At 35.2% G+C, this 26,376-nt stretch overlaps 1 protein-coding gene across 2 annotated transcripts in view; it reads right to left on the reverse strand.

The window, feature by feature from the left end:
- Positions 1-26,376, reverse strand: part of NBEA (neurobeachin) — a gene marked incomplete at its 5' end in the record, with an annotated part of 454,102 nt that overhangs the window by 88,884 nt on the left and 338,842 nt on the right. For both annotated transcript variants that reach the window (XM_084201080.1, XM_084201079.1), the window contains 3 exons: positions 2,870-2,985; positions 8,692-8,794; positions 9,671-9,788. In XM_084201080.1, coding sequence (XP_084057206.1) covers positions 2,870-2,985; positions 8,692-8,794; positions 9,671-9,788 — 337 coding nt within the window. The remainder of the gene's footprint in view (positions 1-2,869; positions 2,986-8,691; positions 8,795-9,670; positions 9,789-26,376) is intronic.

Consider the following 26,376-nt stretch of genomic DNA (forward strand, 5'->3'; position numbering starts at 1 on the left):
AAGACTTACAAAAATGCAGGCAAAGCTGTTAAAGCAGTGGTGTTGCTCAGACTGCCTTACAGCTCTCAACCCTGCTGTTTCCCAGATCTCAGCCCCTGGTGGTACAAGGCCATGCAATGGTGGAGCCAGGATCAGCTTGGGGATGTGAGAACTTCTAGACTTTCCAACATATATTTCTTTTTTGAAACTTTCTCCCCAGTGACTGGACTTCAAGCTCACGTGCACTCTATTGTGGGAGGGTTTCTGCCTTGCCAGAAACTTTATGAGGAGATTCTTAGCAAATACCACCAAGTACTTCATGAGTTTTTGGAGCTGAGCTTTCTAGATGAAGTGCAGACTTCATTAAAACTAAAAAACCTGGTTGATCTTCCAAAAAATAACTTGAGGGAATTTTTTACTTCTGTCAAAAAAGTTGGAAAACTTTGGGTTTTGTTCCAAACTAGAATAAAGAGCTTATTGTCATGTAGAGAATTGCCTGTTGGGTTTCAGTCAGCTCTCATTCTCTGGTGTTGTTTTCAGAAAAGGTTTTGAGTGTGTCATTGGCAAGTTCAGCTACCAAGGATAAATTTTATTCTAATTTTTTTTTAAAAATCACATACTGCTGAAAGATTTTATGAGACGGTAGACAATGCTGCGAAATGAGCAAGGCATCCTATGCAATTAACCTATACAATCATGAGATTACATGAACAAATGAGAGTTATCTGTAAGAGACTGATACCAATAAATCTGCTAGAAATTTAATGCCTTGAGTCAGAGAAAGACACTCCCAGGGATAGTGACCAAACAATTTTTTCAAATAGGACAGAAATTCATGGACACACACCAAAAATAACAAATAGTCAGTAATCCATCGAACCTTGGTCATAGCAAGGTTTGGAATGCTAATATCAAGCCATCATGTTATAAGGCAGATGAGTGACACTCGTGGCCTTAAGGGAATCCCGCCTCATGCAATCACCCCAAGTGTTCGGCTATAAAGCCTGCCCAGTAGTACTAGTATCAAAAAACAGGTCAAAAAATAGTTTTGTTGAGACCTTTGAGATACTCTGAGGGAATCTGCTCAGGTTGAATCTTGTTTATTGAGATATATTAGTGTAAGTGTTACTGCAATTTCTAAATTACTTCAGACATAATGCTGTCTTCCAGGTTTGAATGCTTTGGGGAGGTACTTAAAAAATAATGACCTTGGAGTTTTAAACTGATTAAAAAATTTTTAAAAATTTTATATAAAAATGGCTTATCTCATGTCTACTCTCATTTAAAGAGCTTAAATTCACTGCTTACAGAAGAAATTAATAGATAAGAAGAAAATTACCAGTGAAGGACAGTTCTGTCGGTAATGTAATGGACAAAGACTGAGGGGACCTAGGCTAACTTCCCAGTTCTCCAGTAAATCCTCCAGGTTCAGGTGAGGCAGCCAGGGAGCCAGCAAGGGTCCGCCTGCATTTCCTCATCACTAGAAGGGCAGCGGATGCGTGAGAGGCACGGAGCAGCTGGAGACAGGCCAGTGTCCAGAAGCAGGATAGAGGCATTCTGGCACTGCACCAGAGGCAATAAACACTCAGCAGGGCTCCTTCCTCCAGCGGAGATCTGCAGGACCGCAGCTAAAATGCTTGGGAGCCAAGCTGGTGACTTGCATTGGACTTCACCATATGGACTTTCCAGCTCAGATCTCCGGTAGTTTCAGGGATTCTGCTTTTTGCTCCACTGCACAAGGTAAACATGCCCTCAGATTTCCAACTGTTCAGCGGTAACACTTCTGTGTCACACTGGGATGAGTTGATGACACATTTATTAACATCCGTAAGACTCGATGCATGGACGATGACTACCATCTAAGCACAGAGGCCAAAGCCTGAGGGCTCAGAGCAAGCGAGTTTGACAGCTCCTGAATTCTGCCACTGCCCTACTGGGAAGAGCGCAGTGACTGTCCCCAGACTGGTCAGCATAACAAGTGCTACCTATGGGTTTCACACTTACACATGTCTTATGTCTGGCCTGAGGATAACCTCCAGCATAAGAGTCAGGACCAAGTAAAGATGAGAGTTGTAACACAGGAGTAAAAAGTGATGCCTGGTGGAATTTAATTTGGGTTTCAAATTAAAGCTCACTGAAGTGAAATGTCTGTATGAGGCTCTCCACAGGCAGGTTCATAAGCAGCATGCGTGCTACAGGCAGGAATCATAATAGTCGACAACCTCCTGGAAATCTCTGTATATGGTGTAGAAAACTGCTGCTTTTTACATTTAAAATTAACACTGAAGTTAACACATAGAAAAGGGAAAGGTGAAAGGAATAATATCTTCCTGAATGTTTAATTAATGACAATTGCCAGAAAAGCTCTTCTTTTGCCAATAACAAATGGATGTCTATGGCAGTTATTTCTCATTTTAAATACCTAATCTGATATTGTATTTCATCTCAAAGAACTAAATGAGAAAAGATGCTGTAATCTAATCATACCACAATCCAGGTGACATCTGTACTAGGCAGAATACTGTTGTTATTCCGCTGTCTAGTTGCTGTTGCTGAGAATGATGAAGTAGCGAAATTACATTTTCCCATTATTATTTCCAGACACTCTCTGGCAATGGTTTGTTGACTCTAATAAAGCTTCAGACAAAGCTGTCAGCAGAGGAAATGGCAGAAGGGGAGCAAGGAACAGCCTTCACAGCAATACATGAATCTAAAGTCTCCGTGATAGGTTGTGCATTTTCTGATAAAATGTAATGTGTGTGTGTTTCAGAATATATCACAAAGCTGCAGCCGAATTCTAGTGGGATAAATGTATTCTATCAAGTCACGTTGCTTAAGACTTTGACAAACATAAACATATTATGAGGGATTAAAGAGCCAGAAGCCTTACCTGCTATAGTATTGAGGAACATCAAGTATTCAAAGTTGGATATCTCCCGCCTCTGCCAGCGCTGAGTCATGTTGGAGGATTTATAAAGTTGTCGGGGTGTGGCCAGAGAGATTCTCCTAGGAAATGCATTTAAAGAATGATTTTTTAAGAGTCTCATTAAAGGTTAAAATGTAGGGCAACATATTTAGTGTGAGTAATTTCAGATTGTCTCAGAGGCTTTTTTATTTCATTTAATGAAGTCAAGAAGACATTTTTACCCTTATTTCAGAAATGTCTAAAATTAGGAACTATATTTTATTTTATCTCTACTACAGCATTGCAATAAATCAGAATATTATATTTTGTGGTTTATTTTATTCTGAATCTGGTTAAAAGACTGGGATTAAAAGAACCTGCAGACCTCCTGGTGCCAGGCTTGTCCAGAAGGAATAAAAGAGGAATACTATTTCCCTGCTTCAAAAGGATATATTGAGATAAATTCATTAATGTGAGTGAGTGATGGATTAAAGTGACATACACTTCCATCACACTGGTTGACTATATTTATTACACAATTTGTGCACCTCCTCTATGGTCAACTACCCATGATTCTTTCCTATATCCCAGTAAACCTGAAGATTTCTATTTATAGCCTGGTTTCTGAAAGAAACAAATTTTACTCAGTTATCTGCTCACATGTTCATCTGCCTGTCTTTTCATAATGACTTCTAAATTTCATTTCATTCAAATTTGGAAGAGGAGCAGGAGTGTCTATGATACTCATTTTCCACATATTTTTTGAAACTTACATGGCTGGATAAGGGAGAAAGAATCAAACTACTTGCCAAGGAAGAGAAAAACAGAAAACCTCAACTCTTCTATATTCAATTTGACAAGATCACAATAAACAAATACCATGCAGCTAGCCTTAAATTAACATTTGTATATACTGTCCCTGGTTGGTAAAACATAGGAGACTGGAGTCAGTCTAGATTATTGCATTAAAGAAAAAAATCTGCAACAGGCAGAAGCAATCTCATTGTTCAAAACTCATTTCTAGAGAAAATAGTTCTTGCCTTAAAAAAAGGAGAATGACAAGGAAATCTTTAAAAAGAAAATAAATTCATCTTCTCAGATATCTTTTTAAGAAGAAATTTAGATAGTAGAAATGTGTAAAAATAGAGAAATGCTTATGCCTGTTAAGAACATCAACAATAAAAACTACAATTCCTAATGGGTAGTCTGAATTCAATGAATTTGAAGAATGTATGGAGTAGCATTTACACAGCTTATCAAGAATAAATAGGGACACCCAATGCTTCAGCTTTCAGTTGCACCCTGGGCACACTGCGTGTTATTTCTAGACTCTGGAAGCTGAGTATCTTCTGAAAACTTAGTAATATACAAGGTGTCAAACTGGGCAGTGTTTACAAAAATGTGAACCACCTACTTCTAAAGATACATGCACATACTCCTGGAGATGCACTAAACTCTTTTTCCAGAGAAAGGTTGAGTGAGTATTGGCATGTTACTGGAGTGTATTGCAGTTATTACAATTACTTGTCTAAATTGCCAGTGTGTAAGTTGTCAATGTCTGCCATATTTCAGCTTCCTAAATTGGGCATACAAAAATGACCATGCAAGGGTATTTACCCAAATAACAGTATGTTAGGTCTTGCCTTGCTAAGCTTGGCTAGCCTTATTTTACAGTAGGCTATAGATACCAAACATAAATACACATTACTAGTACACAGGAGACAATGAAAAATATTTTAAAGTTGTTTCTATAATGCTTATGAAACAATTTATCTAAAGAAATATCCAAATGTAACCATACTTAATATTGCATTTCATAGAATAACAACTATTTTTACAGTACAACTCTCAAGGACATGTATTTTCCAGGAAATTCTGACTAATGCTAAATGCAAATTAATAAACACAGAAAATAAAAATACTAAAGAGATCATTAAATTTACAAAGCATTTATATCACAGACTTTCTGTTCCTCCCATGACAAAACATTTATGTATCAGCTTAGTAGCTGTTTTCAGACTTTATTCACAATCTCCTACGGAGTCTCAAAAATCTATAAACTGTCAAGTGCTGGACTTTGCATTTGACTGCCTGATTTGAGTGAACTCCACAGAAAATCAAAATATACTAAAAACATCCTTATTTACTCCTTATCTACTGTGTTTGAAAGATTCACATTTTTTTCAGCAGAGACTGGAAGAAATTATGCACAATAAATTGGTTCCACACCTGCTTGTTTCAGCTAACACAGGAAGACCCACTGTTTTCTGTTTTGCTAAAACCACCCAACTTTGATCAAACCATTTCTTTCTTCAATATGCCATCACCAATATGAAGATGCACAAATGAATGTGCTTCCTTTGCTTCTAGAGAACCACGAAACATCTACTCAAAATGGGAACTGCAGAAGACTGATGTAAAACAGAATGATCCAATTTTTCAATTTTTATACATTTAAATTTATTTAGAAAACAATTCAGGCCATTTTGGTGAAGGAAGGGATATTATATATTCCATATGTGGAATATGACACACACCCTTTCACAGTCACTTTTAATTTAGTTAGATACAATGCAATCTCATACAAAAAATATTTAAGTATCTTGCACCTGCATGATGTCATGTATTGTGTAGCTCCTGTTCAGAGAAAAAAAAAAAATACTTGGGAAAGTAATTTCCCAAAGAAAGGCATTCTAAGAAGGGTTTTATACTTTGATTGCATAAAAGCTTAGTTTTTATATCTCTCTCCCTTCACAAAACTCAACTTCTGCAGCCAGCTGTATTGAGATCTGGAGATCCATCAGCAAGCTGCTGACATGGCAGAACTGAGCTGATGTTGAATACAGTTACTGTAACAGCCAAAATACTTTTTTTTCAGAAAAAAAAAATTTTAATTTTTTGATTTTATTAACTGAAACCATTGTTTTCTCTAATGCATCAATAGCCCACAAAATTTCAGGGGTCAGTATCTTTAGTGGCAAAGATACTGTATCTCTTACCAATTCTTTGATCTCAGTATGCTAGGAAACCATCGGGCAGCTCACAGCTGGTTTCTGAGCTGTGATGTTGCCCTCAAAAAAAAGACATCAGTAATGTGTGTGTCCCCTCCAACACCTGAGGGGTTAGAACCATAAAAAGTAATCTGATAATACCATGCTAAAAAAGTGGATATTATTCTACCTATGTAGAATCATATGGAGCTGCAGAAGTTAAAAGACACAGCGTTGTTTGCCCAGTTGTATCATTTGGCAAGGTCATAAGGAAACTACAATCAATGCAACATGTTTCAGGAACAGTGAAAATGCATTTATCAAAGACAGATTAATTTGATTACCAAATCAGACTGAAGTCTTCAACATGACTGACTTTAAGGATGTAATTATTTCTTTGTAACATTAAGCACAGACTTGAACTCTGTTGACAAACTCTGTTCAAACAAGCTCTTTGGAAAGGCAGCAGAGGCAAACTGAAGACTTGCTCTGAACAGCAGGACTGTAAAGTCTTAGGAAGTCATAATGGTTCACCTGCTTCTAATCCTTTGAGCTATTAGGTCATAAATATTTCTATTTACTTCTACTTCCTCTCACCTTTCTTAATTCCAGGATTTCACTAGGAAAACAGAAATACACTTAAAACCCAGGTATTGCATTAAAAGTAATTTACTTCTTTGGAAGGTTTCCATCATGAGTGCAAGCCTTTATGATACTGTAATTAACTCTAGGTGACATTTATAAGAGTAGTATCAGACAGAGAATATTACTTGCAGAAATAGAACTAAAGAACTGAAGCAAAACAACCAGAAAGATCTTCTTTTGTTAAGGTATTTTAAGGTATGACTTAATCTGGAAAACTGTGATGATAAAAAAAAGGATAATGTTTTACTCAGTATAGCAACTCCTTTTGGTTACTCAGCATAATTGCGCCTTATTTTAGTTATGCAAATAAGGATAATTTTAAAAATTAGCATTCCAGAGCCAACATATTCACAGGAAGGAAAATTATATTCTAACATGAACAAAAGATTGACTACAGAACAGCTATAGAGACAGATTTCCCCTCAGTTATTCCACTGCAAGCCTACTGAAGATAATAAGGGTACGTAGACAGGGGAAAAAAGAAAAAGAAACATGATTATGTAGTTTTTATTGTGCATAAATCATACCCTGATTACACAAAAAAAAAAAAAGAAAGAAAAATAACTTCACTACCATATGCCAGATATATTCTGAAGGCTAGAAAGCCCATTTTCGATTCAAATTGAACTTTAATCAAAAAGATATGGAAATAAGTGCATATTATATTGAAGTTGAAACTTTTCTAAATAATTATATATCAACAAACTTTTTCAGACAATTATTCACTGAATAATGCACAAAGGATATGAATTTCAAAAGTAAAAAATGTCACTGTAAATATGAAATTCTGATTGAGAAATTTGCATTTTGTTTGTGCTAGAACATGTGGCCATTTCTATTTCAGAAAAGAATGCTATTACTTTCCATTTAGAGACAGCATTTCCTTTAACTTTAGTATATGGAAGAACAATGCAAATATTAACAAGATGCGCCTTCCAAATAAATGCCCCTACTTCGCCTTGATCTCACTGAAAACTTGAGAAATTTGGCAGTTTGCCTAAAGACTTCAGCACATTCAGGAGATCAAGCCTTAGGTATCATGAGACTCTTGGGCTCATGACAGGGAATGATGTTCATCTGGGAATGAAGCAGTTCTACAATTCTACAAATGCTTTGACACTTCAGAGTATTTCCACATTTTGCACTGGGATAAAGCAAGGACAATGTGAAGTTTTAGTTTTGTAGGAAATGACTTAGAGAAAGACACATCCCAGACACTACACTGATGATTAAGTCATTGGCTTTTTGGTGAAATCAAGCCAAATGGGGGTCTAAGCCCAAAGCACCATATTTTATTAATATCATGCTGCTTCCCCTCTCCCTAATATTTCTTTATTTTTGTCTCATTTTGACAAGAAGTTAATCCTGCACTGAAAAAAAACCAAAAAAATGTCCCCCCTCCAACACCGTGAAATACACATGAAGATCATCTCACCTATCCCTGAAACAGAAATACTTTTATAATATAAGATCTGACAATTTCCAGCCTTATTTCTGGCCATAGGCTGATTTGATGTTGATGTTGATGAGGGAATAAAAACCTGTAGTTTTCCATAGTATGTGAAAATCTCTAAAACTCAACCTTAATTGTTCTTTCAAAAATATATATGCTCCTCAGAAAGAAAAGAAGAAGAATGCATTATACTAATGAAAGGAAGAAATTTGGAAATTGCAAAATAGCCACTATGCTGATAATAAATGAAGTAAAATACCCCACATTCATATATGTATAAAATAATTTACATGTAAAAAATAATTTACATTCAGCAAACGCAAAAAACTGGTCAAGTTCAGTTTCACATCCTGCATAAAAATCCCAGCAAGGATGAACATTTGTTTATACATTTATAAAACATGACTGGAAGCTAGACTTTGAAGAGATAAGGTGTAAGTATTTTCAGAGGAAGATGCTTATTTCCTGTAATTGAAAAAGAAAAAATCTAATTATCTAATTTACTTCTTTTACTTTTTTATCTTTTCCTTCTTTTATTTCAATTCCATATACTAACAGGCCATATAGTAAGTAAAGGGTAATGTTTCTCATACTAACCTTAAGAAAAAGAAAATCTAGAGTTTCTTGACAGGAATAATGTTTTAGCACTGTTATTTTAAAAAATATCAACTGTATAATACAATAAACACAAAATATAAAAACTATGTCAATTGAATTACCTGGCTTGTGGCAAACCATAGCTGGTTCCTACTCCAACACGTGGTAAGCTGTACACAACTTTTTTCACTGTTGCTTGGTCAGGAAAATTAAACATAACAGAAGCTAAATGAAGAAAGGAAAATATGTACCAGTAAAACATTTGCAGCAGTCTGTTTCTTCACCTGCATGTATTTTTAAAAGGCTCAGGTTTTTGTTTGGGGAGAGAAGTCAGTTACACTTTTATCCTCCTGGGGATCCCAGGTACAACAGAAATTCCTGACATTCTGCACACCTATGTATAATTAGCTGGTTAACACTTTAGCATCAAGTCTCCCATTTTGCAGAAGACCTGAGTGTTGTTTACTTCAGAGTAACAACACTTTACTATTAATCCCTAAAAATCTCTTCTCAGACTGAGAAGCTGTTCATTAGCTGGCATGACATTTTCTCTTCTAACTAGTGCCTTAAAACAGCCAGGAACAAGGAATTGTTCAATTCCCTCTCCAGCTGAAATCAAAATTTACATCAGAGATCCTGCAGGTAAAAGACCACTACACACCTCAGCAGCCAGTGAAGAGTGACTCAGAGAGGCAGATACAGAAAACTGAATGGATCCATATCTTGCTCTGGTACTTTTTAACTTTAATTCATTTTATAATTACGAAAGGAAATATCCTTTTACATGTTCCCTAAAATATTTACAGACAATTGAGGAGAAGGGTGAGACAATAGAAAAAGCAAATTTCTTATCCAACATTTGACCAATTGCAATGATCTGGCTCTGTAAGTAAATCTCTTTGCTGCACAGAAAGCAGTGAGATTGATTTATATGATTGATTTTAATAAAATTTGCACTGAGCACATATGAGAGGAAGCATTATAGAACAGACATAAACACTTTAACAAAGGAAGCACAGAGTTTTAATTTTAAGATTAATAAATAAAACACAAAATAACCACTAGCACAATTTTATGCAACAAATACAAACTGTGACCTACTTCTGTTTGCCATAAACACTTCCAAAGCTGTGTTCTGGAGAAGATAACGTCTTGAAAAAACAGCTCGAATCTCGCTGAACATCCATTTTCCATGAAGGCCTTCAGTATAGGCAAGGACCTTTAAAGAAAGTCAAGCTGACAGTTATTAACAGGAATTTTTTTATAAACTATTATATAAGAACAGAGGAAATTTTACACATCAGTTAAGTTAATCGTGTCCCTTTAACACCTAAAACCAGTGACTTAAAATGAACTTGAATGTTTTTAAGAAATGCAAAAAAAGAAGTACTTGCTGTTAGAAGAATATCAGTAATTACTGTATTCCAAAGATCTATTTCTCACATGTCACATCAAATTAATTTCCTCAAAAACACCAAAAACTCAACCTCTACAAACAAGTACAGGGAAACAGACACACTTGCAATTATGCTTATCTTCTTCCAACAGTGTGCATGACACAGCTGTCAGTTATCTATCAGATACCAGATTTACTTCTGAGGCTGCCTTGTTCAAAGAACAACCAAAATAATATAACTTGTTATTCACATCTACTTCAGGGTCAAAAATTACAAGTCCTCCCATTCTATTAATAAGTAAAAAAATTAGCAAAACCAGTATGTCACCATAATAATTTTTCTGAAGTTAGGTACATCAAATATTCCAAACCATGGACAAAATTTAACCGTTTTAATTTTGCATTTTAAACTTAAGGTGAAAATATTTTAAAATAAAATAGTTTAAAATCAGCACTGCTTTTCCGGTTTTAAATTTTCTCAACTGAGTGTATTAATATAAGACTAGATATTAATATCAAATAATCTTTTTTCACTTTTCTTTTGGTGTTTTGGATGTTCAAAAAGTAGACAAAAAAAGACACAATTTAATTATATGTAATTTTTATTAACTTGTATCATGCACTGTAGAACAATTCTTTTCCAATCATTTTCATCAGCTGGCAAGATCCCTTCAGCCCTGCACCTCTGCTCAAGTGAGCTCTGCCATGTCACCCCTAGGAGGAATCACTTGTTTGGGATGGGGATCCTCACCACACCCATCTGCATTTCCCAGCCTCTGTAGACTGTGCCTTTACCTAGGCTGCAGCCACTGAGAGAATTGCAGCCTCGGTGAAACAAAGAAATATCATGAAAACCTTCCCTAAAGGAACATTTCAGGCTTAAGAGACTGAATTTCTCTGCTCTCCATTAGGTACATAAAAACCGTCATACACCAGCTCACAGTGCTTTACTCACTCATCTGAGGTCTTTGCTTTCCCTAATCATGACCTTCCCCAGCTTCTGAACAGGAAAATGTTAGGCAGACCATATGCTGCTGCTGTCAGTGACCCTTCATGCTTGAGGAAATGGGAATTGGATTTCTTCAATCTTTTCATTGATGCTTCAAGTTAGTAGCACATCTCCATAAATGAAAAAGCTACGTTCAGTTTGTGCACTTGGTGTACAGCCTTTTTCTCATAACCACAATGAGCCTATTTCAGAGAAGGTTTTAATAACAGCAACAACAAAAAAGTGCTTCAGCACATGGAAAGGCATTCAGATGTTAGTTCTGTCCTCAACAGAGACCGGTTAGAGGAACACAGCATTCCCCCTGAACTGCTTACATGAGAGTAAGTTACAGAGAGAACTCTTAGGCCATCACTGCGGCTGATGACACTGTTTCATTCACCTCAGCTTTCCACACCAGTTAAACATGGCTTGGAAGAAGGGAAGGAGCTTGATTCCTGAAGGTCACCCAGACATGTGCAAAAGACTATGGGCTCCCTCTATTCAGTCACAGGCCAGCTGTGGAATGCTACCTCATACACTAAATTGTTGCAATGGTTAAAAATCTGCACCTTATTTTTCCTTTGAACTCTGATAGATCTTGTGACCCTTTTGTCTGTGAGCTTTCCAGTATCAGGTAACTTTTCCTTGTGTTGGTAATTACAGACTTGATCCACTTACTGCTTAGCCTTCTCTTTGATAAGCTAAATAAACTAAATTTTCCTTGATTTTCTTTTATCGAGATCAGATGCTAGGATACCACTGGTATCACGTGTGTGAAATTCAGGTGGATAAGAACAATGACACTGAAGATTTAAGCACTCTCCTTCTTTGAATGTATTCTGCTGCTATCTGATACATAATTTTTGTAAATACACAGATTTTAAATTAAAGAAAAGAAAGCCTGAGGAAACCACTCACATTAAAAAAGCTAAAATATGAGAACAGTCTCTCAGAGGGAGGAGTTTGATGTGTATGTATCTGTAACCAGATTTACAGCAGCCAGCAAATTTGACAAAGAATTAGCTCCTTGACAAAGCCTTATACTTCAGGAAAACACTTTTTGTATCAAAAATATTTCTAGTTGTTTTTTGTAAAGATAAATGTTTACTATTAACTATCTTCGATATATTAACATATTAGAGGATTCACAATAATACAGATATGATGTATTGATATATACCACAGCATAGTCATTATAGTTCAACACTAAAAGCACATTGCATACCAATCATACACTGCTTGCCTTTTACTTCCTCCTCTTTTTTAATTAAGTATAAAGCAATTGCAACTACACAGAGGTACATTCAACCCACTATTAAATGAATGACATATGATAGCACTCCAGTAAAACAGTAGAATGGAATAGGAAATCAGAGGAAATAAAGGAGTCTATAATTCAATTAATGTCCTCAATTACACTCTTCTTAACTGTCTATTAGTCCTGCAAATATCAGATTATCTTGCCATTATCAAATTATCTGAATTATTTCAGTATTTCTGTTGTAACGTTTTCCTGTCCAAGATATACTACCCATTTTTGCCATCCTCCATAACATTCATCTTACACCATTTTCCTGTGATGCATTAAACCTCCCATTATTAGATATCTACAATTAACAGCAGATATTACTAACATTGTAGCAGGTTTCTTTCTTATTGCTGTTATAACAGCCAATTCAAAGTAATTTTATTTTTCTGAATTTGAACCCTTAAAAAGCTTATAGACCTTTTTTTTCCTTACAGAATGATTTTTAGCTTTTCATTTTCTCATAGGACATGAAGTCCTATCTATTTTACATATTTTACAGACTTTATGTATTGTATCTTTCATTATTCATAAAACCATTTCACTATGCTAATATACTGAAATTATGTTACTAAGTTATCCAAAAGTAAAACTTCCATGAGTTCCAACACTTGGTTGTTTATTCTTAAAGTCAGTACTCCTTATTTTGATAGTTTTATGAGTTTTCCTCCTAAAAACATTAATGAAGACTTCCTTCCTAGGCATGCTGAAAATAATACCTGAAATATCATGAGTAAGCCCAGAATTCTAGATACATCTTAGGTAAGCTGTTTTTATTAAAATAAAAACAACCAACCAATATCTACATTTGAACTAAGCACGCTTTTCAATTTTAGTATCAGCTTCAGCTGTTTGGTTTAAAATTCATTTCTCCTCATAAAGCCTTTTCACTTAGGAATTTGTGTATGTTTTAAAGTTACCAGTTTGCTAGAACTGATTGCAGCAAGATGAAGCTCTCACCTAACAAGGAAATAAGAACTCTAAAACTCAAGATTCTCTTCTATGGAAATACATCTTTTGGTGATACTTATTTAGATTAGGTTAGTAAAGCAGTATGGGATGCAGATAGAGAAGAGAAACAGAACCATTACCCAAGTGCTTTCCTATTTGGATCAGATATGAAGGCTCCATTATTTTAATTTTATTTCTGATGCAATCAAGATTTTTTTTCCTTTCAATTAAGAGTCAAAGCATTTTTAATCATAAGCATTCTTCAGTAGATATTCAATTATTGATAATGAATTGTTAATTAACAGCTGGAATTCTGCACTAACCAGAAGACCTGAAGTACTAGTGTCCATTTTGCTTGAATCTCTGCTAGATTATCTCCACACAAGGAACACTTAAGTACTGAGGCTAATTTTTGCTGCTTTGTATTATTTTTTGGTATGTCATAGCACCAGACACAGCATGCAAAAATATATTCTGGCCCTTTTCTTTTGATTATTGTTTCTGGAATGGAAGTAATCACAAAATCAGGTGCTATAAAGAAATCAAGGAAAACAGCCTGTACAATCCTATTTATTCTCAGTCACTAACTTTTCAGTAAGAAGGATCACTTTTGCTGTCTGTTGCAAAGCATTTTCACATATTTCCTTCTTTTAAAATAGCTCTTTGAGTTAATTCATTAATGACTATGTATGTGAATTGAATCCAGTGTTTTCAGTGAAAGTTCATAATTTGTCTTTTGAAACCACATTTCTAATTCAGGATATTTTAATTCTAACATGATTTCTCAATGAAAGTGTTGATTGATACTTGTAACATTTTTCAAGCTTAGTTTATATCTAGTGCAAAACGCGTGTGTCATTAACACGTAATATATTTGTCTTTTTGTGGGTTTGTTTGATGAGCAGTGAAAAAAACATGAAAAAATTTTTCCTAGTATCTAGTCTGAATTTTCCTTGTCTCAGCCTAAGGACATTTCCCTGGCCCTCTCACTGCAGGCATGGTATAAAAAACTGACCTACAGCTCACTGCGCCCTCCTTTCAGGGAGTTGTAGAGAGTGTTGAGGTGCCCCCTGAGCCTCCTTTTCTCCAGGCTAAACACCCCCAGCTCCCTCAGCTGTTTCCCACAAGAAATGTTCTCTAGTCCTTTCACAAGCCCTGGTGCCCTTCACTGAGCATGCTACATGGTGGAGAAAACAAGGAGAACTTCCTACAAAAACGAATTACAGTGTTTGGCTATTTCATCAGAGTGCCATCTACAGCCAGCCACAGAAGTGTGGTTATGTACCTGGCTCATGTACAAAATAGGCATTTAGAAAATAGCTTGGCATCACTGCATGCTTTTAGAGGTTAGAAATGCATGAAATTGATTACTGAAAATCATTCCGTCCTGTCAGAGATTTGGACTTCCCTTTTTCAAAAGTTGTCTAGCATTGCAATTTGCAGCAAGGAAAATGTAAAATTCTGAATGCAGGTCCTCATGGGTTAAGACAAATGGCTCCCACAAAAACAGAACAAACTTTCTTCTCCAGAACAATCTAACAAGACAGAGTTAACCATAGGTATATGCAGACTGCATGATTGCTTCATGTACTCTAAATACAGATTGAGATGACAGACATTGATGGCACGGAATCCCATCCAAGGGTTTATGAAATACCACATTGAGTAAGCATTTTATAATTTCAAAATGCTTGATGAAGTACTGAGTATGATCAACTTTTAGATTTAGCAGGAAAAATAAGTGTACACGACAAGAAGTGATTTATCATGTTAAGATAGACAAGTGTAAAAAGAAGTTATATTTATTAGGAAAATTGAAAATCAGGTAAGATCAAATAATGAAATGCTTTTTATTTTGCTTTTCTAAAATGGGAATCAGAGAATGTAAATAGACAGAAAGGACAATTCAAATGAATTTAATATCCTAGTGTTTCATTGACTTCTTACTACTTTTTTATACATTTAAGCAACTTTAAGAACAACTTTTTGGCCTCAATTCCCATAATCATATTAAATACTTCTAAAATCTCACCAAAATACTGTTATCATTTTTTCTTTGCACATTTTTGGTCTAGTAAAATGTTCTCACTTTCTCTCTACATCTCTTTTCCCCTTCTTTATAACATGCTTCTATGTAAAATGTTTCTTTATCTCTAAGTCTTGAAAGCTTTCCTCCAAGTAGCTCTTGCAATGTTATGCTGTACAGGATGAGCTGACTATATGTGCCATTATAACTTCTCAACTCACATCAGTTTTAAAATGTTTTTTAAGACCTTTTTTCAAAATAAATATTGGCACTCCTGTTTCATTTTTCTCCTCCTCTTCAGGGATCTAAAAAATGCAGATATTATTTTTGTGGTTTTAGACTTTATTTCCTTGCCAAATATTCTCAGCTTATACTTCTACTTCCAATGTTTTTTTAAGCTTTCAAGAGGCCCCTTGTCTTGAAACATGAGGTTCTGTTCATCCAAACCTTTTCTAAATTTGATTTCTCTGGTCAGCATACCCACTTTGTTATCCATTAAAACAATGCCCACTCAGCTTAAAGCAACAGATACTCTTATTCCCACATTCATTTGCAATCATCTGAAAAATTATTTGAAGTTGGTCCACTTGAAGGCCATTTTCCTCTTTTCATAAACAAAATGGTTTTCCACATTTTGATTTTGTGTTTTAGGCAAGGAATGGAGAGGATATTGGGATTTTTTTGAGGAGTAGTTCCAGCAAAGTAATTAGAGCAAAAAAAAAACAAACCCAAGTCCGGAATTTTATGTATTCTAAATGGACCATTTCTAATACTGCATTTGTGAAACACTGGTGCATAGTTTTAAATATAAGTGCAAACAAAATTCTGAATCATAATTATTTCATCATTAATTTTGATCTCTGTGCCTTTGAACAGTTTTCTTTCTATGCAAAATAAAAAAAGGTTGTCAATTTAGGCAACTCCTGAAATGCCAGCTATAGACTGACATTCTTGGGAAGAACAGCATCAGGAAGAGGTAGAAGATTTAGATATTATCACCTTAGAAAAGGTAGTCAGAGGCCTTTTTTAGGCTCTACTTTCAAAAATACTCAGCAATTATTGTTTTAAGCAGAGGCTCCACTGATTTAAGAACTTTAAAACCACGAATAAAGCTGATGGTGCTGGCTGGAGCCATCACCATCAAGTGGAGAAGTAGAAAGCAAATATATTCTAGTGCCACATAAAGCCATATTAGAGCACAGCCCAACTCCAAACAAAGAGGTTGAAGAAACAAATAATGGGGCAAAATCTCACAAGCAGTTCTGGTAGCCATAGGATTGAAGCAGATTGTGTCACTTTCCTCACAAGGTTTAAAATGATCTTTTGTTGACTTTGGCAACAATGGGATGTCAGACTCAAATCTAGTGAGAAATGTTAACAGAACTATGTTTCCATTCTCACTCTACGTTTCGTGCTCAAAGATAATCCAGACTGGGGAGTGGTGATCTCAGACTCAAATTGCTCTGAGCAATTCTGCCCCAGCAGTGAAATGCAATCAAATCAATTCAATTAGAGCCACACAAATTACAGTTTAGTGGGCATGCCAAAAAAGACATAAAATTGATATGATCTGAGCAAAACCAGACTTTTTTTTAAGGCATAAAAACAGAGAGCTTCTTTTTCTCTTGAATGGTCAATTCTCCTCAACAAAAGTAAGGCAATTGAAAAAAAGGACTTTTAATACCTAAAAATTCAGAGAGAACAGTGTTACGAAATGCCTGTAAGTTGAAACCAAAGCAGAATATTTATTCAATAAATAGTTCTTTGACAAAAAATGCAGCTTTTTTAAACTTGTATTTTCGTATTTCACAGAATTTGTGAGAGCTTTAGCGGAGAAAAGGTGCAGCAGAAGCAAAAAACCATAGAAATAGCCTGAGGAATAAAGAATGTATGATATCCCTAAAAACGTGATGTGTTCTTTCCCAGGAATAAAGCCATCATAAAATTCTCTGCGTGTTCTGATTCATTGTTTACTTTCCCCAGAACTTGCATATATTTATTCAAAAGAATAATGCAATAAAAAAAGCATAAATACTCAAATGTACCATATCACAAATTCTCAACATTATAATAACTGAAGGCATTATAACCGATCTTAGGAAACATGTAAATATTGGGTTTTGTTAAACATTACCCATTTCCTACCAAAGGAACGTAGAAAAACAGTTGCATGTGCATGTGTCTCCTTTTATAGACATAAACTTAATGTCATACAGAAGATCTGTGGAAGCGTCTTGTATTTTAACAGTTTCACATCTGATTTATTTAGTGTAGAATGCACATGATTTAAGCTCTATACAAGTCAATAGAACGTAATTTTTTTCTACTAACAAGCTTAATTTTTTTATGTTCCTAATATCTCTTCCTACATAAGATTGACCAAAAGCCAGTAATATTTTGTTTTTAACTTCATATACAAAAGCTTTTTCATTAGTCCCAATATTTAGGAATATAATCAGAGCACATTCTACTCCTGAAATTTTAGCAGTAGATTTAAAATTAATTTTTATATGCAAAAAAGAAATATATTAGTTTTTTCAGTGATATATATCATACATCTACAACATCTTCACAATCCCCAAAATTTCTGCGATACAGTTTGTAACAGTCAAGCAAAATCCTCAAGAATTCTAAATTCTACAGCTCAAAGAATCACAGAATCAGTCAGGTTGGAAAGGACCATAGTGGGTCTGGTCCATCCTGGGTCATCCCAAAGCACATGGCACGGGATTGCATCTGGACACAGCTGTGCCATGAAGGGTTGGGTATGGAGTACAAGTGACTCCTGGCAATCAGTTTGCTTGGAGTCTGAATCTACAGTAGATTCAGGGCTACTTTATGTTATGTCAACTTCTAAGGCCTCCAAAGTACAATTATGCAGCCTGTGAATAATGGTGAACGTACATCAAAGTATCTTCCTCTTCATAATATATTGCAATACCAACTGATCCTTTATTTATCCAACTAAAAAGTGCTTAGGATGAGTTTGTTTTGCGCCTCTGGAAAATACAAGAAGATATGCCATTGGGAAAAACCTAACCCACAGCTCCAAGAGCAACCAAAATTCTCCTGTAGTTTTCATTATTATATACAGAATGTTAACTAATATTAATAAGTCTGTGTAAGGAAAGAATAGCAAAGTTTCTTCTGAGAATTTTAACTTGGAACGTTTTTGCAAACTGCCTGCAGTTACTCAATACTAATTTAATTAGTTTACACTTTATACTTATTTTGCTTTACTATTACAGAAAAAGCCTTTATGTATTCCATACTTACTTTAGAGAATATATTTTTATCAGATACCATAACTAAGCACTGGTAAATAACTCCACAGAATATATAAAAATGACAAATATTGATATATATCAAATGTAAGCTGTGTATATAAACTCCATAAATGATTTTTCTATTTATTTCAATAAATGGAGCCAGATTTACACTTCTATTTTGTATGTGCATTCTGTATATTCTATGCCTTCTTTCCCATACCTCACCATCAACTCTCTTAATTCCAACAATTTAAATGTAAAATTCATAGATAATTAAAATATTTAGTGGGGTCTAATTCTACACATAAAATCTTCATGAAAATCAGGAAGAATATTAAGAATAACTACTCAGCTGGCTAGTAAAAGTGGATTCTGGGGAACACATTTAGCCTTCCAACGTCTGCGCAAAGCAGATTTGATATACAGTTCCCTCCTCTTTGGATTTCTAGCCAAGTGGAATGCAAACCTGCATGTCATAAATTTGGGCATATTCACAGGCTTTCCTGTGGTGAACTCCAGGTTCCCAGTATGAAATTACTGCAACACCTGTCAGCATGTAGAGGTACTTTGTATGAATGTGCCTCAGTTTTCATCCATTACAAGCTGCTCCAACACAGAAGGTATTTAAATTTTATGGACTTCTGGGTACTATGTGACTATGAAAAGGTGGGCCAATCCCAGTCAAAAAGGGTTCTGTCACATAGCCTCAATTAATTGCTTCTTAACTTTTATTTAATTAAATAATGAAATGAGATTCAACTCGAGTTTCAGAAAGAGATTAGATATTTCAATTTTTTAAAATTGATTAGAACAGCCAACTATTCAAATTTTCTTATTAAGCTAGATTCTTACTTTTTTTGTGGGGGGGGGGGGGGAACAGGCTACTTACTTTAGAAGAAAATAAACCTTATCAACTTGTATAGATGTATTACTGGCTGTATTGTAATTCATTCTATTTCTACTGCCATTAAGTTTGGATTTAATGCATATCACATGTCTTTTAAAGAATACAAGCACCCTATGTAACAATCTATCCTTAACAGACTCAATTTCCCAAGATGCACCCTTTCCTTGCGACTGAGTATGCCAAATGCCCCTGCTTGAAGCACAAGCTGAGAGTACTGAGATTGTCCAGGAAGTGATCTCAGCATCTCACAAATTTGCTTCATTTTCACCAAAAGCCAAGGAAGTCACATATAAAGAGAAGTGAAAAAAAAAATAGAGTCCGGGGAAGGGTGAATCCAAAGCCAGGAAAATGCGTCTTGTAAAAAAGTGTCTTAGCTCTCAAACATGAAATGCTGTCTGATGTAAATTGATATATTGGAAAATGCACAGTGATCCTTAGTTTTACCATATTATTATGAATTTCCTTCTTTTTAGAGTTTTTTATATGTATACACATTTGTAAGAGAAAAAGAAAATGGTACAGAAGGATTGTAACAGTCTAATTAAATGAAGCAAAAATTTTAATTTAACAATTCAGAAGTTTACAGTCACCTCTTAACCCCCCCAGTGGGCAAAAAAAAAGTTTGAAAATTGTTATTCTAGCTGTCATATGACTATTTTTGCCTGGTATGCATGAAACAAACCATACAACCACAACAAAAAAACTCAGACAGTGGACACAAAGCTAGCTATAGAAGGACCCTCATTTTCTCAGTCAGAGAATCTCCAGTGAAATATTTTCTTTATTTACATTAAAGGGAATTAATGATGAAACCAAGCTAAAATAAGTCCCCACTCAACTTTGTAGTATAATGATGAGTTACTCTTAGAGAGTACTCTTAGAAAGCAGTCTTAGAAAATCCAACACATGCCATTTGACTGTTGCAAAATAATCCCCGCTCTGCTTTGACTTCTTTCTATGAACTGTAATACAAGGTCCAATAGACAGCCTCAGATGCATCTCAGGTCCAGTACATGCTTTTCAAACTTAATCAAGGGAATATAGAAATGTATATAAAAAGATGAAAGTGTCTTTGCCTTTATACGTACTGAAGGAAAAAAAAAAAAAACCTAGGGGGAAAAAAGTGAGATCTTTCATAGGGGAAGGTTAAGTCTGATGCTAATGCTTATTTAAAATGGTGACAGTCTGAAGTAGTGAAGCCTTGCCGGGCTGCTTTAATTTCTCCCTGGAATAGCTCTCTCCCAACCTTCGGCAGCACATCAAAGTCTCTGGAGCTCAATTAAAATTGGATTATATTGAAATGCTCTATCTATGGAACTGTGTGCTCACTAACACTTTTCTTTCAGTAATACTCCAGATGACAGTTGCCCATCCCAATTTAAACAGTTGTCATAGAGACCGTGAACTAAAGCAGCAGTAACTAACAATACAAAGGAAAGGTAAGTGGTGGGATTTCTGTGAATGAAGGGCTTGGTTTGCAGCCGCAGTGCTCACACTGCAAGCAGATAAATGCAAAAAAACATAAAGGCTGTAATGCTCTCTTCACTCCTAAGGAGAAGGGCAAAGTAAGCAAAACAGTAAATATTTTCCTTTTTTCCCCCAGTAGCTAGTAGTGTTTTGCATTCCAGCATGTTGTAGCTACCTAAAATATCCAGAATTAAATGACACGCCTAAGAAAAACAGCAGATAACCCTGGAGTCAATCTACAGCCACTGATTCATAAATTAAACACATCAAATTGTATTTTATAACTGCAGTAGGAAAAAACCCCAAGGTATTACCTTTTCATATTAAAATATTTTATAGAAGATTCTTAAATTATACACTATGTACAAATCCCTTGTCTTTATGATAAAAATCTAAAGTGAAAATCTGATAAAAATCTGTAGCAAATTCATAGTCTGAACCCATCTGGTTAACACTGCAACATCCAATATGTGTAATGCTTTCAGATCATTACTGGTTTTAACTGTTTCATAATCTAACCATGTAGATTTTTGATGTGCTGCACCAAAGCCTGACAATACCATTGGAAAACTCTAGCAACTTCCAAAACTCCCAAAATAACATAAACAGCTTATGTTTCTGGCAGCACCAGACAGCAATGTATTTAACAGCATAGATTGCTGGTAATGATACTATTTTCTCATGTAGATGGCATGTTTCTGGCACTATAAACCCCTTAACCTTTCTTGTAATTGGCTTATTGAGAGTCCCAAGGTTGTTTTTTGTGCCATTGGGCTGATCACCATGGAAATGAACACTTATTGCTGCTTCACTGTAGTGCTCTATTTTTCTTCCAAGCCCTCCACAAGCATTCTCCTGCTCTCCCGGGAAGGCAGCGTTAGGATTTTGAAGCAGCAACAAGGCAGAGTGCAAAGAGCGCAGGCCAAAGGGGAAGAAAACAAAAATGTGTCAGAAAATCTAAAAACCGCACAGATCAGAATTTGTCAAAACAAGGCCTTGGTTTAAACCAACAAGAAGAGCCCCCCCAGCTTGGGCCTTGACAAAGCATGGCCTATTTATTTTTTTTTTCCCCCATTTTTTTTTTCTTTTTTTTTTTTTTTTTTATTTTTAGCCCAGCTGTAGAAAACACCATCTAATGAACCTGTCTGGGGCTGCTGTCCCCATCCTGTCAGGCATGTCAGGAGATGACAAGCACTGGGGACAGGCCGCCGCCAGTCACAGACAGGCCTGCCAGCTGGAGAGTTCAGCCCCAATCTAATCACGCCACCAGAAAATAACTTTCACGCTTGCAGCCTGACAGGATGGGCTCAAGGAAAAAGAAAATGGGGGGGAAAAAAATTAAAAGAAAGAAAAAACAAAATAAGATCGAAACAATGCTTTTTGTTCTAATTACAAACCTATTTTGGCACGGGGAAGAGGAGTGGGTGCAGGGAACACTTTTAAAGCTGCTAGCACTGCTTGCTGGTTTCCTTTAGTGGAACTGTTCCTGTCTTTCTTTTAACACAAAGATCAACACATTAGCACCAGCACTTACACAAAAAAAGGGAAAATGAGATGGTATTTGTGGCACCTGGATATGTTTTTGCCACATTTATTCCTATGCATACACACTCTTTTCCAACATGTATATAGACATAAATCTATCTGCAACCTTTGGTGGACCTATATTTAAGAAAATGTGCCAGTTATGGTATGTGTTTTTCTCATTTCAAAACAACTGGGCTCATTGAACATTATATCTCTTCATAGCCATCACTCCACGGTTTGTATTTTCCTTTGGGCAAAAACTGACAAAGTACAAATGTAAGACTATTTGTATTCTTGAAATGGGAATGAATATTCATAAATAAGAATAAAAATTTAAACAAAAGTATTAGAGCCCTTGGCCTCAACACAGTTGGTTCTTTCCTATTTGCACAAAGACTGTGAATAAAAAAAAAAGGAAAAACTCCAACATGTATCTTCAAAAGGGCTATAATGAACCGGGAGTAGTGTACTGGTAGGCATCCTATCTTTCTCATTCAAAAATTGCCAACATAGATTTCCGCTCCAGAAATTTAATAATCAAAAATTGCTAACGTAGATCTCTGTTCCAGAAATTTAATAATCAGTAAATCCATAGAAAGAGAGGCTGAAAATTATCATTTAAATAACTGGAAAAAGTAGTTCCCCCAAAAGGCATTAAAAAATTATTAGGTCTAGACACAAATTTACTTCAAAAATAAACATCAGCTGAAATGAAAATGCAAAGTTTTCACTACATGTATCCTACCTACTCCTACATGTAAATCATATCTTTTGGTCTATGTATCTTAGTGTTTGCATATCTTAGCAAATAATTTGCATTATTTGAAAGTGAACTAGAATGGAAAATGAGTGATTCATGTAGTACTTAGTAATTATTTTAGGAAGAAATTATGAATGAGCATAGGTCCATTTAATCCCTATAAAATAATAAAAAATGAAGATTTGTTATTACATTCTGCCATTCATTCACTCTCTGCTGACATTATAGATGTCAGAAAGTCTGTTTAAAAGCTTGCTATCTCTATTCATCTTTGTTTCTGGCATGAAATACAGACTATAATAATCTTGTCAAGCCTACATTTAGACACTAATTCATGACCCTCTGCTACAATTTAGAGAAAATTCATACATAACTCTTTTAAGACAAACTCTGACCCCAGACAGAAGGGTAATATCTAGATTCAGCTGCCAAATATATGCTGACTGAAGGCACAGCCACTCTGATGTTTCTCTATGAATGAGATGGCCACATCAGTAAGATTCATTAACTTTTTTTTTTAACCTGAGCACTAATAAGACTTTTTGGTTTTTTTCCATTTTGAGGTATTAGGTATTCAACTATGCATCATTTTACATTCCTGGAAAACAAAAAGGAATCATCTCTTTCACAATTTAAAGACTACAGCTAAAGCTGATACAAAGAAAAAAGAAGTTGATGCCAGATGCAGATGCCACTGACAATGCCAGGGAGAAGCAGTGATTCTCAGCCTTCCAGCAAAGCCTAAAACACCCCATTAGGGACTCAGTCTGCAAACTCATGCAGGAGGATACAGAGCAGAGCTAACCATGATTCATACTCAATCTGCAGGCTTGAGAGAACAAAGTCTAACAGAAGAGGGTTGCTGCATACACACAAATGGAAATATCTCTGTGACCAGTCTAGATATAAATGCACTTCTGCAAGGAACATAGATATAAATGTAAATATAATTGAACCTGCAATCCCCTATCCATCTTAAAAAATCTGAAGTGTGACAGTAAAAGCAAGTGCTGCCAGGAAAACTGTTAGTATTTTGATACATAGCTACCTAGACAGGAAAAATCCTTCAGAGAGCAGGAAATAACATGTTCAGGACTTTTCTTTTTTCTTTTTTTTTTTAGGAATTTTGTTTTTATTAATTTGTAAAAGAGAATGGAGAAAAATATGAGAAAAATATGGTTATTATTAGAGAAAGAATGGTAAGCCATCCTGGACATGATGACAGTAAACTAGCTGCAGAGATCTGCCTGTCAAAGGCATAGACTGACATGAAGGGAAATGACACTGATTGATTTCCTATCTCCTATATTTGGTATATTTTGGATATGACTAGTTACAGATTGATTTTATATTTTATCTTTATTCACATTTACAGGGACCAAAGAAACACAGTCAACTCTTGTTGATTTAAGATGGTAAAATATCATCTAATCTCTCACACCAAGAAGTGCTACAGAAAAACACATCCATATGAAATGACAGAAATTTCTGCTCGACAGAATGAAATTATTAAAACTAATTTTCTCTGAAATCCAGCATACCACCTTTGTTAATAATTAAAGGTACTGCATAAATTTTAAACCATCCAACTGAAAAAAAAAAGATGTTCTATTTTAAAACAATGGAAACAAATAAACAAAACAAACCCACTGATTTGAAAGAGCATTCCTTCAGATTTTTTTCTCATAGACAGCATCTTTCTCAAAACCACCATGTACCATTTAATCATTAGCTTATACACTGCTGCTTTATGGTGGTATTATTTAATTTATTTCATTCATGTTGAAGCAGAGAGTTCTGGCCTCTTGACCCCAATTTTCACTTAAAGAAACAAATTTCTTTTTCGCAAACTAACTCAATTTTTCTCCTGTCAACCTTTAGCCTCACTTTAAAATATTAACCTTTTTTCTATCATTATAAGCATCCAACATTCTTCTATCCAAAGTTAATGTTAATCACCACATCTTATGATAATATTACATTCACTTCTAGCTATCTGCCAAGCACACAAAAGTAATTCAAATCTATATATCCTCTTTGAATGTAGTAGTAGTAAAGCATTTTTGTGCATGCCAAAACCATACAATCCACCTAAAAAACCATTATTTCCTCTGCGTATTTCCAATTTTTCCATTTTCTACTCTCAAATGTTAGCTAAAAAATGTGTTTCTCCTTTGAAGGTAAGCAGGAAGCTAAGACAAGGCTGAGGACACACTTCCAAAATGTAGAGCGATGCAACAGTTCCACAATCACTTGCCTTCCTCTTCTGCCAAAAATCATTAGGAAAAATTAAGATATAGCAGAATTACGGAGAGGAAGCCTGCACTGGAAGAAATTTTTTCCTACATTTATTTCTATGCCATTCCAGCAAATTAATTGAATGAGCTGTGTCAGCATTCCTGACAGAGCAATCCATTTTACACAAATTACTAGAAATAATTTAAAAACTTAACAGTACAGAAAATACATGAGAACTTTTTATATTGTCATTCCAAAAGCAGTATCTAAGCAAGACACACTAGATACTATAAATATTAATTCTGCTTTTTAATTTGTTTTCAAAAATGCTGAATGCTCTTAACAGCTGTTACCTTTGGAAGTTTGAAGTAGAATCTGGAAGTACTTCAGAAAGTCTAAACTTGTTTTGACACACAGGTGCCCACTATCAGGAACCTGTAGAGTGACCTTACTTGCTTGTTCCATAAAAAAAAATTCCCCTATGTATAAGGGACTGCTGAGAAGAAAAGCCTTTTTGCTTCAGGAGGAGAAATAATACATGCATTTCTCCTGTTTGGTATTAACCAATTATCCTTAAGTGCCCATGGTATGATTAATTTAAAAGACTCTGAAACATAAGCAAAACAAGGCCACAATAATTTGTGAAACGCTTCAGTGAATGGAATCAGTTACCTTCCCTTTAGCCATTCCAACCTTCCAAGGCCATTGTAAAACACTGACATAAGTCCCCTGCACCATTACATTGTAGCATATTTACCATGGAGAATAAGGAAGTCAAGCTGTATTTAAAAAAAAAAATCTAGTGAGAGCATTATTCTTGGAAGAGCTTTTTAAAAATCAATTGGTTGTTATTGGAACAGCTTTCACTGCCAGCAGGAAAACTTTGGGTATTTTTAATATTTATGAAAAACCATAAATTTTTCACAATGGACAATGTCAACTAGTTCTATAAAAACCAAAACACTTCAAATA

The sequence above is a fragment of the Fringilla coelebs genome (genome assembly GCF_963513975.1).
Source record: "Fringilla coelebs genome assembly, chromosome: 2".
Taxonomy (NCBI): domain Eukaryota; kingdom Metazoa; phylum Chordata; class Aves; order Passeriformes; family Fringillidae; genus Fringilla; species Fringilla coelebs.